This window comes from Eutrigla gurnardus (genome assembly GCF_963514095.1).
Source record: "Eutrigla gurnardus genome assembly, chromosome: 6".
Lineage (NCBI taxonomy): Eukaryota > Metazoa > Chordata > Actinopteri > Perciformes > Triglidae > Eutrigla > Eutrigla gurnardus.
The window spans coordinates 26,657,095-26,672,682 of NC_139920.1; the positions used below are offsets into that span (position 1 = coordinate 26,657,095).

Below are 15,588 nucleotides of genomic sequence, written 5' to 3' on the forward strand. Positions count from 1 at the left end.
AGCTCCTCCCATCGCTGCGGCTGCGCAGTTCCATTTTTCACTCCTTTTTTTTTTTTTTTTTTTTTCAATTTTTCACTCCTACTCTGGCTTCCGGACGCCAAGACAGACCGCTGCCGCCGAATTTAAAGAGACAGGCGATAGTTATTTTAAAATACGATAAACGGCAACCATTGTCCCTTTAGCTTATTCTCCGTCGCTTCTGACCTCGGCTTGTTCGATTTCGATGGTGATGTTTGATCAAAGTCGCGGCGAGTAAGCGGCTCGTCTGTCACCAGCCTCCACTCCGCTGGATTGTCCGTCCTTCTGCGCTGTGTCGAGACTGTCCAGGCTAGGTAAAGTAGGGTTTGCTCGCTGGGCAGGCTGGCTTCCCGACCGAGAGGAAGGTTTGTCGGCTAGCCAACAACTGGAGGTAACGCCGAAGCTTCCCCTCGCAAGTTGCGGTTAGTGGCTCCCTCGGAAAAGCCTCCCGTCGCCGGGGATAATGGCGAAGATTCAGGCGCACAGCACCGCGAAGCAAATAAACCAAATCCAAGACAAGCCTTACGTTATAACACAAAAGCAAGTGCAGCAGCAGCACTTCCAGAAGCTGAAGGTAAGAAAAGACAACGGACACACCACAAGGGAAAAGTCCCTCAGAGTGCAGAACCATTTTGTTCGTCGGATCACTGGATTCGAGTCCCCTTTCTCTCTTTCTAGCCCCTAACGTCGAGAGTAGTGTAGACGAACGGCTGGCTAACGTTAGTTAGCTCGCCGGCCTATTAAAAGTAATTCATTGCTAAAACAGCCGAACGTAGACGTCTAAGGTGGGATGTGGGAGCTACATTTAATTAATTAATATCTTTTGAGTGGCACAGTTAGCGGTTGTTTTCTTATTTACGTGCCAACAAACAGTCACCGTGAGTAAACGTTAACTCAAACCCTCGGTTGTGGGAAGTTCCTCCTTGTTCAGGGTTTTTTTTTTTTTTTCTTCTTCTCCTCTCAGCCACCCTGAACAAAGTGGAGGACGTCAAGCTCAGGCTAGCCAAGAACGGCTATTTCAGTTGATTAGCAGCTTCATTACACATGTCTTTGTTATCGCAGTGACGTTTGTTGAATAATTGTTGGCGGAAAAAAACAACACGAACGTCGTCGGCTCGGGACCAGCCGAGGCTAAAACACGTATTGTGTAGATTTTGTGTCGCGGGGGTTTAGGTGTTGTAAGTGTTCGCGGAGTTATTATCGTCAGTTGACTGGCTGTTGGGCTAACGTTAGCTTAAAACAACCCTCCTTTTTTTAGATGTGTTTGTGACAACCCATTGTGTGAACACACGTAACGTAACCTAACCTAAGCTAGTATGTTGGGGGAATAAAGCTGACGTCCGGTGGACAAAAAAGCTGCTTGGTGTTTCTTCTATTCGCCCATTTATTTATTTATTTATTTATTTTAGCGGTTGCTCCTCACACAGCTAACTAGTGCATTTGTTGATTTAGCACTTCACTGACAATGAAGGAGGCAAACAGGACCTATTTATATGACTTCGTATTAAAAAAACAAAACATGTCCACGTTAGTATTGGGGAATGCAAATATTTCTGTTTTGAGATGTGATAATTGCAATTGTATGATGTGCAATTATTAATGCGACGACAATGTAGACAAGCGTTTATCCTGTTAAATATGTTGGAGAACTGCATTTACATCCCTTTAAGGTCCTTCTTCATCAACAGCACACACAGGATGTTTGTAAAAAAAAAAATAATAATAATAATAATTATAATAAAATGAGACTGATTGTACTTTTGTCTTTTGTTTTTCTCTGTATATAGGTTGAAGATGCCTTGTCCTATCTGGACCAAGTCAAAATCCGTTTTGCAAATGATCCCGGCATATACAACAAGTTTCTCGACATCATGAAAGAGTTCAAGTCACAGAGGTATTTGTGCAAGAAGTTTACTTACTAAGTTAGTTTTAGTAATACATTTTTTTTTAGATCGAGTCTCTCGAATTCTGGAGCTTGTGACTTGATATATATATACATTTATGATCAATTAAAATTGATATTGTCTTTAAACTTAATTGTGGGTTGACAGAAAGTGTTATTGGCTTTTTTTTTAACAAGGCTGCAACACTCTTGGTTGTCGTAATGCAACATAAGTGAGATGAAGCTCATCTTAGTTTGCCTCCCATCGTCCACACAGCTGATATGTCTGCGTTTGCCTGTTCTCTTGAATAGCATCGACACACCGGGGGTGATAAACCGCGTGTCACAGCTCTTCCATGGGCATCCGGACCTAGTCCTGGGCTTCAATGCCTTTCTACCACCGGGGTATCGGATAGAGGTCCCCAAGAACGGGGTGGCGTTCCTCCAATCTCCGTTCTCCACGCAGGTGAGATGCTTCACGGCTGAAGTTGATAGATTCTCAAAACTAGTGCTTTATTTATCTTCAAAGCTTTGAAACTTTCAGCAGGTGCATTACTACAAACTCCAAAAAGTGTGCTGAAGGAATGATATGTTGAACTTTTAAAGTCTTAAGAGGTGTGCTTCTTCTCTTATGAATTTCAATTAGGTGCTTTTTAAAAAAAAAATTGCAGTCAATATCCCAAAGTTTCAAAAGATTCAAAATATGCCATACTGAATTGTACAGTTGCTAACTTATCTATTACAAAGTTTAGTGAACCGATACAAAACTTAGGACTTGTACAAAACTACAAGACTCATGTATTAGACTGCATTATTTTTAGAGAGGTATATTTAATAAAACTGAGTGTATGGGTGTAATGGTTTGGTATCTGTAGGATTTACATTTACATTTAGGTCATTTAGCAGACGCTTTTGTCCAAAGCGACTTACAATAAGTACATTTGTCAAAAGAAGGAAACAAAGAAACCACACCGTATCATTGCCGATAAAGTAAGAGCTAAAAATACAAGTGTTAGGTCCTCATCTGAGTAAAGTAGTACTTAGGACATTTTGATAGATATTTCTATACATTATCTACAATTCAATATCTTAGTATAAAACATACAGTATACGTTTATAATGGTTTCTTGCACCGTGACTCAAAACTGTTGTGGCGTGCTTCAGCTCAGATTCCATTTCAATTCAATTAACATTTATCATGATTATTATACATTGTTCTCAAGTTATTTTCTGATTTGGCTGATAGAATCCAGCTTCATCAGTTCCACATGTCACATCTGGACTTACAGAGGACTTTAAGGTGCCTTTTAAAGATGGAAAATTGCAAAAGAACATTCTTCAGTGACTTTTAGGCAGACTTTTGGGATTTTAATAGACTATTGCTACCTAAAAACATTACTCGCCCAAAAAAACTTGCCTTTTGCCAAGAACCAAATACCAATGATGTTTTCTTCTGTGCGAGAGTTTCTTGTTTGGACGACTTGGCCTTAAGGAATCTGTTATCCTGAGGACCAGCGACGGTGTTGCTTTGTATATACATGCCGAGTGTAAATTGAGACTAGCACCAAAACTGTTATTGGCGAAGAAAACATCACGTTGTATGTAAATATTTCACTCTATACAAGTGTGATATTACTTCAGTAGATACGAAGATATGCATAATGTTGTCAAATAGTGTGAAAAACCTTCTACTTGAAGCTTCCTAATTGTAAACTTTAGGGGAACAGTTACTGTGACAGAAATCCCATGGTGCACTAGATCTACTGTCAGCCATTTTATTTGAGTGATGAAATGCAAATTGTGTCTCATTTATGCACCTTTTATAGGACCCTAAAGAATTCTCACAATGCATGAAATGTAGTGTCAACTATTTTCTAACAATCCCACAATGCATTGCACCACACGTTATGGATGCAAAAGGATACCATTCATAAAATAGTTTTGGTTACCGATAGTTGTAGTTTTTCTTAATAAACATCCTGTTCCACCTTAAATATAGGGTGTAGTGAATGAGTGAAGTAGTGATTATGGACTCAGCCACCAGTACAATTAGAGTTAATTTGTAATGGAATTTGCATTGCTTAATCAAACTCTTGGCTGGTATTAATTGGCAGATGTTTCTCCCTGAATCTGAAGAATCTTCAATTACTTAAATGAGCGGTCCTCTACCAGTGCAGCTCAACCTCTTATCCCTCACCTGTCCAGGTATCCCCAATCCAGCAGGGGAAGAATGTCACCACCTCTGCAGTTACCGCGACCTCAGGTAGTGCCACTGCTGCCAGCGTTGAAGCTGGACCTGCCCAGACCAGTGAGGTCAAGGTGGCCCAATCAGAATCCCAGTCCTCCTCATCCCCAGCCGGACCTCCAGAGCCTCCCAGCAGGCTTTCCCTTCCCCTGACCAGCAGGGAGAGCCAGAATCAGGCGACCACCTCGTCTGTCTCCCCACCTGCCTCAGAGACGAGCCCCGTCGAGTTTGACAGTGCCATCAGCTATGTGAACAAGATTAAAAACCGTTTCCTGGATCACCCAGAGATCTACAGAGCCTTCCTGGAGATTCTTCACACATATCAGGTACCGTGGAGATTTAAGTTTCTTACTGAGTTGTAGTTTTTCCACCTCCATTTCCACTTCAGAAATATCAGTGTTCTTGGCGGGTTTCAGCAAAGTTCTTGTTGATTCTTGTGATTAATTAAGTCCTTTCTAAATTAACTTTATGGCATTTCAGATAATTATTGAACAAGTGAATAAAGGTCATAGTTGAAGGGGTTCTGTCCCGTAGCAAAATCCTACACCAACTTTTTCCCTTGTCTGTGACTACCATGTCTAGCCAGGAAAAATATTCACACCTTGGCTTTTCTTTTTGTTAAATTAAGTTACATTCCTCACCTATGATCCCCATTTTCCCCGTACCACCCCTCAGAAGGAGCAGCTGGAGGTGAAGGAGAGTCGAGGAAGCCGTGGCAGCAGTGGGATGACAGAAGATGAGGTGTTTTCTAAAGTTGCCAGTCTTTTCAAGGGGCAAGAAGACTTGCTGGCTGAGTTCGGGCAGTTTTTACCCGATGCCAAGAGATCACTGGTCAGTAAAAGCAGCAGACGGAGATAAATATCCAAATGTAAACATATTCTTGTATATTCTTAGTAGTCAATGTATTGCAAAACAATTGCTTATTATTCTTTTAAATTCAGTGTGAAAGTAATAGTTCAAAATAAAGTCAAAACAATTAAGTAGATAAGTGGATGAACAGAACATTCATTGATTGGTAATTTTTCAAGCCATAATGCCCTAAAGATCTTTGCTTCTACTTAGGCTCTTGGAAATTGGAATCGGCATTTTACACTATTTTTGTGACACTTTTCCCTGTGTGCTTCGTCTTCTGTAGTTCACGGGGAGCTCACTGACGGGAGGCAAAGAGCAGCTGAAAAGGCCGGAGGAAGAGGACACGATAACCAAACAAAACAAAAAGAGGCCCAGGCCCATCCTACTGCAGCACATGTCTCCACTGCTCAAGGTAAACTCTCCATTTAGAAGAACTGCCTTAGGAAATGGACCAATATGTGTACACACGTCCTTGTAATGTTCAACCTTTTGTATCATTCCGAAAACCAACAATTCAAAAGTTTCAGCTACAATCATTTTAATAAATACATATATGGAGAATTAATTATTTTGATTCTATTTTTTATTATTTTTTAGAAGAAAATGAAGTATTCCTGTACCAAAGATCAGTCCTTTGCCTCCGTCGGCAAACATGGAGTCTTAAGAGAATTCTCCTTCTTTGATAAGGTGAGACATCACTTCTCAAAGCATATTGTTCTTTATACCCTCTGTTTTTTTTATTATGTCTTTTTATTAATTGGTCCAACTTCTCTGTCAACCCACTCATCGTTCAGGTTCGTCGCCTGTTTAAAAGCCAGGAGGTGTATGAGAACTTCCTGCGCTGCATTGCCTTGTTCAACCAGGAAGTAGTTTCGGGAGCAGAGCTGCTACAGCTAGTCACTCCTTTCCTGGGGTGAGTGGATGGAACGACCGCTGAGCTGAATAAATGTGTGAATTGGTTTTGATGAAATCCGGAAAAAACGGATATGGTAGCTGCAGGGAGTTGACAGAAAGGGAAGACGTTAATGTCCGGTCTTGTAGAAGACACATTCTGCTATTATTTCAGGGGGGCAGCAAGTGATAAAGACGTTGGCATGTATAAAAGGCTTTTAGGGCCATTAGAATATATTTATTAAGCTACGTGCAAATGGTACTGATATGATAATTACATATGGAACTTGGATGATCTTATCAATTATGAAAACAAAAGAACTTAATTCAAATTTGTATACACATTACTCCATAGGATTCTTCTGATGCAGCAGTCTGTTGTTGATCGGCTGCTCTCCTGATTTACATCTCATTCATGATTTCATCCGTCTCCTTGCAGGAAGTTTCCTGAACTGTATACACAGTTCAAGTCGTTTCTCGGGGACAAAGAGCTCTCTCATGCTGTGTCAGGGCTGTCGGATCGCTACATGGAGGGGGGAGGGGGTAGGGAGGTGGATTATGCTTCCTGCAAGCGCCTGGGGTCCAGCTACAGAGCACTGCCCAAGACCTACCAGCAGCCTAAATGCAGTGGGCGCACTGCCCTATGCAAGGAGGTACGCCCACTTTCATTTTCTTAAAGGGTTGTCACTCTATCAGTGCGTGGCTTCAAAGTGACATGTGGTGTTTTGTTTCAACAAGACACACTGTGTGTATCCTTGAGGTCTCTTTTCTTCCTCATAAAATATTTCTAAAGTTTGAAACATGCATTCTTTACGACCATGTTTACGTCCTCGCAATCTTCTTTTCTGCCGTTTTATGTCACATTGCTGTGTTTAATAGCATAAATGTCTACAATTTGTATGTTTGCAGGTGTTGAACGACACCTGGGTGTCATTTCCCTCTTGGTCAGAGGACTCGACCTTCGTCAGCTCGAAGAAGACTCCGTATGAGGAGCAGCTGCATCGCTGCGAGGATGAAAGATTTGAGGTGCGTACATCCGATTCCATTGCTGATTTACATTGCTGTAGTTCAGGGACATTTGCATGAACATCAAACTCAGTCAATGTATGGTGTTATCCATTTTCTCGTGACCCCGCTCTTGTAAAAAAGCAGATAATAAGCTTTAACAGAGAGCACTTTGCACTATATTGTAGTTGATGACCTGCTTGTTAAAGGTCTGTAACTCTCCTTATAGTTGGATGTTGTTCTGGAGACGAACTTGGCCACGATCAGGGTGCTAGAGAGCGTCCAGAAGAAGCTCTCCCGTCTTTCCCCAGAGGACCAGGACCGATTCAGATTAGACGACTGCCTGGGCGGCACCTCTGAGGTCATCCAGCGTCGCGCTGTGTATCGTATCTATGGTGATAAAGCCCCCGAGATCATTGAGGGGCTGAAGAGGAGTCCTGCTACTGCTGTGCCTGTGGTGCTCAAGAGGTCAGTATTGTATTTTTTTTTCTTCTTCACCAATGAAATACTCAGTGGAAGAAATTCAGTTTGAGTTTCATGCGAGTGCATTACCACTACGGTCAATTAGACATATTGGTAGAATGCAAATATTCTCATGTATCAACATGGTAAATATGGAAAGGAAATTATTGCTTATTGTGAGAAAGCACATTTAACAGTACCAGCAGGCAGGCTGAATTGAGATTTAATGAGAATGATAAAAATGTTTACTTGCTGACAGTATGAGTAAGATCCTTGCTGTGCATCCTTCCAACAAAAGTGAAGTACACCAGTAACAGCTGTTTGTGTATCCAGTGTTCTGTATATAGGAACATGGAAATGTGTTTTACACGCGGCATGCCTTCACATAAAGAACACATGCTGAAACACTGACATGTTCCCTCCCACACATGCCTTAACCCACACAATCACACCGCCATGTCCCAGGGTTAGTGGAGAACACGTTACGTGTTTGTATATGTGGCTGTTTTTCTGATGTTTTCTACATTAAAGGTGTGTTTTCTTCGGCAGGTTGAAAGCCAAGGAGGAGGAGTGGAGGGAGGCTCAGCAGGGTTTCAACAAGATCTGGAGGGAGCAGTACGAGAAGGCTTATCTGAAGTCCCTCGACCACCAAGGTGTCAACTTCAAACAGAATGACATGAAGGCCCTGCGGTCGAAGAGTCTTCTCAATGAGATTGAGAGCGTCTACGACGAGGTAGAAAAACGCCTTCCTGTTTTATATCCCAGTACTAGAGGTCTCTTATTTTGAAAATATAATCAGGTGCAAATGTGTCAAATTACTTTTAGGTATGATTTTGGGGCTGGGTTGGAGAATTATACTGGAGGTGGGACACAATAAAATAGTTTATTTTCAACTTTTAACTTTGAATATAACCTTTACGTTTTCAAAAAACTGCATTCAAACCCTGAAACCAAAGAAAAGAAATCATTGAAGCAAAGTCTTTTCTCTTATTTTCTGGTTTTCTTGACCCTTACAGTTCAGATTTGCCCTTCGAAACAGCAGTTTCAATCAGAAGAATCAATCAGATATTCATATTAGAAGTACTAATCATAATAGAAAGCTCTACACAAGCAACCAGTGGACCTTGAGTTATTGTTTAGTCATTCCCCTGTAAGGTTTCTTTCTTTTGTGTAGTTGTTGGAGGAATACTTTGTGTTTAAAACCCATTCTTTGCCACTGTGAGTTTTTGAAGTTCCCTGCATTCATGTGTGTTTTTGTGCGTTTCCCAGCGTCAGGAGCAGAGCACAGAAGAGGGCGGCGTCGGCCAGCAAAGCCGCAACGGCTCTGGTGCGGCCGCGACCAGCGAGCCTCACATGGTGTTCACCTACGAAGACAAGCAGATCCTGGAGGACGCCGCCTCGCTCATCATCTACCATGTCAAACGTCAGCCCACCATCCACAAAGACGACAAGGATCACATCAAGCGCATCATCCAGCACTTTGTCCCTGATCTTTTCTTCTCCCGCCGTGGGGAGCTCAGCGATACTGAAGACTGGACAGATGAGGAGGTTGAGCCTGAGGAGGGAGGGGAGAGAGGAATGGGAGGGGAGAGAGGAATGGGAGGGGAGAGAGGAATGGGAGGGGAGAGAGGAATGGGAGGAGAGAGAGGAATGGGAGGGGAGAGAGGAATGGGAGGGGAGAGAGGAATGGGAGGAGAGAGAGGAATGGGAGGAGAGAGAGGAATGGGAGGAGAGAGAGGAATGGGAGGAGAGAGAGGAATGGGAGTTGGAGTGGTGTCAGCAGCAGCAGCAGGAGGAGGAGGAGGAAATGGCAATTCTAATAATGCATCAGGAGCAGCGGCAGTCACAGATGGTCAGTCTCAACCCCAAGCTGCCCAGTCACAGCCCCAGACCCAGTCCCAACCCCAGCAGCAGCTCAACGGTGAGTCCAGGCGGAGGCGCTGCAGCCCACCCCAACCTGCAGACAAGGAGGCCTCCACCACCTCCAGTAGCATGGGCCAGCTTCCAGGGACGGCCTCATCCACCCCTGGATCTACACCCATGGAGACGGGCTCGGGTGCACCGGGGGAGAAGGTGGACCTGCGTGACCCCGAAGCAGAGCACCAGAAGGAGCTGGATGGCGTCTACAACCTTTTCTTCGTCAACAACAACTGGTATTTCTTCCTGCGGCTGCACCAGACCCTGTGTTCGCGGCTGCTGCGGGTTTACCGACAGGCAGAGCGGCAGCTGCTGGAGCACCGAGCTGAGCAGAGCCGGGAGAGGCTCCTCATGGCGGAGGGAAGGAGGGAAAAGGCATGTGACCTCGCAATGGAGCTCCGCCTCAAACAACCCAGTAAGTTCAGCTCCTGGTTGGTTGTGTCAATCCTTAAATAGCATTATTAACGTATTTAATTTGGGTTGATTGAGGTTAAACTCAGTGTAGGAGTTTCTCTTTTGTTTCAGATCCTTGAACTAAGAGCTGTAATGTATTGGTTGATCATGGGGAGTTAATTACTCTTAATTAATGGGCACCAAATGAGAGTGCATTTGAATGTGTTTCTGATTCATCTAAATGATTCCAGTGTTGAGTCATAGACGCTACGCGATGAAAGGAAAGGCCGATGTGTTGAAGGACTGATGCTGTGCTTTTCTTTGCCTTGCCAGCATTTGAAGTGACATTATATTGAAGAGTGATTCACAGAGTGACTCCAAGTCGATGCGTCGTTGCATTTAACCCTCTGGTATCAGATCGGTAGTGTACGTTGTGTCAAACTGGAAGTAGGAAAAATGTATCCAGAGATCTGTAGTTGTTGGTGTTAGGAAGTGATATGCAAAATTGAATTGAAAACAATAAACATTTTGAATAATGTCAGATTCATTTCGAAACATTTGTTTATTCTAATCTTTTGAGTTCCAGGTAAACAAGCTCTCTGAAGTAGGATTTATTTTACAGTGCAAATACAGGGTGGATTTTATTCATGTGACACATGTGACGTCGCTTTCTTCCACAGGCGAAGTGGAGTTGGAGGAGTACTACCCAGCCTTCCTGGACATGGTGCGCAGCCTGTTGGACGGTAACCTGGACTCCACACAGTATGAAGACACACTGAGAGAGATGTTCACCATCCACGCCTACATCGGCTTCACCATCGACAAGGTCATCCACAATATCATTCGGCAGGTAAGCAGAGTTCACGGTCACACCGATCACTCACGCTGGACAACGAGGACATTTATTTGACTTTATTTCAAACGATTAACATCCTCTAATCCCCACATTTCTTCCCCTCCAGCTGCAGCACCTGGTGAGCGACGAGGTGTGTCTGCAGGTCGTCGACGTTTACCTGGCTGAGCGGAAGAGGGGAGCCGCGGGGGGAAACCTGTCCTCGCAGTGTGTCAGAGCCGCCTGGGAGACCAGCTACCAATGGAAAGCTGAGAGAGTCATGGCAGAGGAGAACTGCTTCAAGGTGAGTACCACAGTCCTGGTGAATATAGTACTGAATGACATATTTGGCCCTGACATTTTACTGTTTGAGGCAGCAAAACTGTTTTCCATTATCAACCTCCATCTTCGCTGCAGTGGAAATATGCGGTTTACACTTCTTTTTTAACTCATTTTGAATTCTTAGAAAAGACAAGTTGATCATTTTCTATCTGAACAAATGTTCTGATATTTAATGCGACAGGCGAACTTACAGTTTTACCTTTCTATGTTATGACAATTTTTTTTTTAATCTGGGTTTGGAGTACAAATATCAACTTTCTCCAGAATTGCAAACAAAAACATCTGATGGGAGTTCAGGGCGATGACGAGCCAGATCCTTCTCTCTCCCACTGCCTTTCTCTTGATGCATCCATGGTCTTCTTTACCCTTTCCTGGCTGGAACAGTGTTTGTTTCCCATTCAGGGCTTGTGTCTAAATAACATCTTTTTCTGAGTAAGAGCCCACTTCATCCCAAAAGTGCTAGGAGCTCTGTTTTTAATGCGTCACGTCACCACTCTAACCACTGTTAAACCACAATGAACTAGCATCGTCCCTTTTGCTTTTTATCTTGTATTTGGCAGCTGTCTTTTTCTTCTTCTTTTTTTACCACGAACACCAACCAGAGGATGCTTGCTTTGTTTTGTATGGATGAGTTTCTCACAGCTCGGTCTAGCACCTGTAATGTAAGAGCATAGAGCAAAGAGGATGATCCATCCGGAGACAAAGTGTACAGTGATTTAAGCACAAGTCTCGGCAGCAACAATCCACATCCGCCTGGCCGATCTGCTTCCACAAATGGGTTTTTCAGTCTTTGTTATGATAGTGCCTGTCTGTCATAGACAGGCATGGCCCAAACAATCTCTTTCTCCATTTTCTACAGTGATGTTGACAAGCGCTTTTTTTTTTAAGTTCTGAGATTTTCAACTTGAAGCACTTGTACCAAAGTGTTCTTTAAATTTTAGCATCTCAAAGCTCCTCATTCTGTTATTCTAACTTGATTTGACCGATGTTTATTTTTGTCATCAGGTGATGTTTCTCCAAAACAAGGGTCATGTGACGATGACCATTGAGCTGCTGGACACGGAGGAGGCCCAGGCAGACGACCCATTAGATGTACAGGTAAACACTAAAATGATATAAACGATAATGAATATTATTGTTATAGTTCTGTAGCGGTACAGTTATTAATTGCTGTGTTCTCCCTCAGTGCCTGTCGAGCTACATGGAGCAGTTTGTAGGAACAGAGTCCAGTCTGTGCTCTCAAGCAGACGGCTACTTCTTCAAACCTGTATTTCTGCCCAGGTAATAACAGTTTAACATTTTTGGAGGTTTAGACTTCACCAGAATGCTTCTCCATTTTAAGCTGTGCACAAACAAATCTCATAGACCTTGATCTTGTATAAATAAAACAGCCAGACCAGCTTGTGATCACTCGGCCCATCCACTGGCAACACTTCATGTTGGGCTTCTTCCTGACAGGGACAAACGGTCATCATGTCCACAGTGGACAAAATATTTAAAGTACCTGTTGAGTACATAGCACCCACTATGTCAACACCAATAGGGTGTTTGAATTTCCACACACTGTCAACACAAGTTTGCTGAAAAAGGTCCTCTGACTAAAAGTGTGTACTTTCTGTGAACTTGTGCCGGCAGTGTGTGCATCCATCCACTAGGGGTGCTCTAGACATAATTTAATTTGGTGATTAATGTGCAACACCACAAACGACATTGAACATATTTCTGCCACAGTCTCAAAAACAACATATACTAATATCAGTGTATATTTTAACAATGCTGAAAACATTCTTTTAATGTACTCACAATGAAAGTTTGTTTAAAAAAAACTTTAATATTTACTGTTTGCCTACTTTGATTTGGTTTTTAAATATATTATTATTTTATTCAATAATAAAAGGCCTCTGTTTCAATGCAGTCATAGTTTCCCCCACAGGTATAGTAGCCTTACATCTCTGTAGAACATGCCAATATTTAAAGTTAGTCCTGATTTTCAAAATGTCGACCTTTGCCTTGTTTTGAGCTGGAAAAAGTCATGTTACAATTCTGGAAAAGTAAAGTTTCTGTTCAAAATATTAAGCTCTAACTTTGTGTGTCATATCGAACATTTGACAAAATTGCATATTTTAATCCGATCAGCATGCTAACATCTAACGCTCGGCTCTTTCCTTGTAGGAACCTGCGTCGTTTCCGGCGCTGGCAGGTGCGGCAGGTGGAGGCGATGCGCTGCAGGAGAGAGTGGCACCGGCAGCTCGGCGTGGAGAACGCCGGCAGCCTGGACTGTCGATTTAAACTCAACACCCACAAGATGGTGTTTGTCATGAACTCTGAGGATTACATGTACCGCAGAGGGGCACTGGTAAAGTCCAGGAAGGTAGGCTGGAGTTGTGTTGTGGTGGCGATGTATGACTTTGAGATGTGATGTGGAGAATCTGCGCGACAACGCGTGTCGGGGGGAAAGTCACACCTCGCTTGTTAAATCCTGTTCATTGCCTGAAAGTTTTTCCCTCTTCCTCCACAGTCGCAGCACAGAGTGGCAGCGAACCAGCACGACCGCTTTGACAAGTGGCACCAGGGGTGGCTGGCCAATCACGTCACAGCCTCGGCCGACCGCTCGGTGCAGAACTGGCTACTGGGCGAGGAGGAAGAGGACATGATCCCCTGCAAGACCACCTGCCTGGCGACGGAGGTGAAAGGGCAAGCGGTGAACAGATACCAAGTTCATTACAGTGGTAGCAAATCCCCAGCCTCCCCGTAGAGGCCTGCATAGAGACGGACGCACAGTACACACAAACAGGTAAATGCATGGACGTACAAGACATTCATACACTAAACAGACATAAACGGCTGCAGTCCCGCTTCTCCACCTTCCTCCACAACATGTCCACTCATTCACTTTCACTGAAGGATGAAGAAACACAGTGAAGACTCCGGACTGTTTGTACCAGTGGATAGTGAGTCAGTGAATGAGTGCACGGTGAGAGGAGCGATGACGTGGAGAAAAAGGACCAACACACACGACGGTGGAGTAATCAATGCGAGTAAATTTAGCCCTGATTGACGGGGCGAGTCGGAAACGATGGCACAAACGGAGCTCGTCACCCCTCAGCATCATTATCTTCATTCTAGCTTCTCTGGTGGCACTAAAAGTTGATGGACACGGAGACCGTTGATCAGGGGAGAAGTTATGAGACCATGAAATTTGTTTCAGAAATGTGAATGTCTGTTTCTTTTTCTTTTCTTTTTTTTTAAGTCAAGTGTAGTTTTTAGCTTCTAAAGCCAGAGAGCCTTCTGCTTGTTGGTTGGTTGGTTGGTTTCTGCGTGTTTATATGGAGAGATAAAGGTAAACGTGTGTATGTATGTGTATCCTGCTCTCTTCATTTTGTCTGTTTGTATGCCCAGTATAGGCTCTACAACTCTAGTAATTGCATTATTACTGTATGTGCATATATATATATACATAACAGGGACTCTGTATTTTTATATATGCATCTACGCGAGTTGATTGATACATCTTAAGATCATGTGGTTCTTTAAAGTGTTTGCTGTCAGCCAACTCTCGATGTTTTGAATTTTGTTTATTTTTCTTCCCTTTTTTGTGTTGTAGCTAAACAAGTTATCACCAAGGCAACAAGGAGTCCTTAAAATTAATTGGTTTAATATGGAGGAAGCAGTTAATTATGTATCATAATCATGATACTAAATGTTTACTTTGTATTGTCTTTTTTTTTTTTTTTTTTTTTGCATACTGACATTGAAAATAAAAGCAAATTATCAGTGTTAAAATAGAATGTATAACATTTATCCTGTATCAGTTATTATAAAATAAACAACCTAGTTGTGACCTTCTTAGATGTTGACTGGCAGGTTGTTTTTTGGCTTTTTGAAGAAGTTTAATGTACGATTTGTAATGTGTTGATAGAAACGTAAAATCTAGAGCCTTAATGAACCAGAGCCTTTAAAATAACATACGACACATTATCCTAAAAGAAAATAATTTAGAGCCGACATGAAAAATAATCTGCAACTCATTCATTTACCTGAAGCAGAAATGTGAGGAATTTGCTGGTTTTCTTGAGGTTTGGACTGTTGTTGGATCAGGACAATCAAACATTTTCACCTTGAGCTCTGGAAACCATGGAGATATTTTTCACAATTACAAAAACATTTTATGGGCAGAAGAAGTGGGCACTAAACTAAATATAAGATCCGTTAAAGTTGGATTTATTGTAGCGCTGTTCTGGGTTGAATTAATTTTAGAAGTAGCTATTTTCCTTGTATTTAGTCAACATTTTAGTTGCTCAGTTGTAATGCAGGTGTACATTTCATCAAATGTTCCTTTTTTGAGCACTTTTATGGTTTCTGGATTACAAATTCAGTTTTAAATCAATTTAAGTCTGGACAAACTCAATCTGCTAAGAGACATGTCATGATTAAAAATAATGCATTTTTAAAATAATTATTAAAAATATTACACTATACTATGGCTTTTGTATGACATGCTATGCAATTATTTTTTTATGAAATACTATGACTTTAATTGAGTGATATTTGTATGAAATAGATACTATGGCATGTAATGACTTAATTGATCAATTACATCTTTTGCCATATACACTGACATTTTTAATTACCATACTATATTTATTGACTATATACAGTGATTTTTTTAATGACATACTATACTGATTATTTATGACACTATGACTTTCTTTTATGACATCTCGACATAAACTATGACTTTTATATGAA

At 42.2% G+C, this 15,588-nt stretch overlaps 1 protein-coding gene across 3 annotated transcripts; it reads left to right on the forward strand.

The window, feature by feature from the left end:
• The first annotated feature begins 80 nt into the window (after positions 1–80).
• Positions 81–14,690, forward strand: sin3b (SIN3 transcription regulator family member B). 3 transcript variants are annotated; one of them, XM_084011258.1, is made up of 20 exons: positions 81–592; positions 1,806–1,912; positions 2,213–2,366; positions 4,106–4,471; positions 4,821–4,976; positions 5,281–5,409; positions 5,598–5,684; positions 5,792–5,910; positions 6,328–6,541; positions 6,798–6,914; positions 7,123–7,361; positions 7,905–8,088; positions 8,625–8,917; positions 9,098–9,687; positions 10,346–10,515; positions 10,628–10,801; positions 11,845–11,937; positions 12,026–12,120; positions 13,012–13,210; positions 13,358–14,690. In XM_084011258.1, exons 1-20 carry the CDS (start codon positions 482–484, stop codon positions 13,592–13,594), a joined length of 3,834 nt encoding a protein of 1,277 aa, XP_083867384.1. In that variant the 5' UTR covers positions 81–481; the 3' UTR covers positions 13,595–14,690. The 3 variants fall into 3 exon arrangements, with proteins under 3 accessions (XP_083867384.1, XP_083867382.1, XP_083867383.1); XM_084011257.1 differs by having other exon boundaries at positions 83–592; positions 5,595–5,684; XM_084011256.1 differs by having other exon boundaries at positions 5,595–5,684; positions 8,625–9,687.
• Positions 14,691–15,588: the final 898 nt, after the last annotated feature.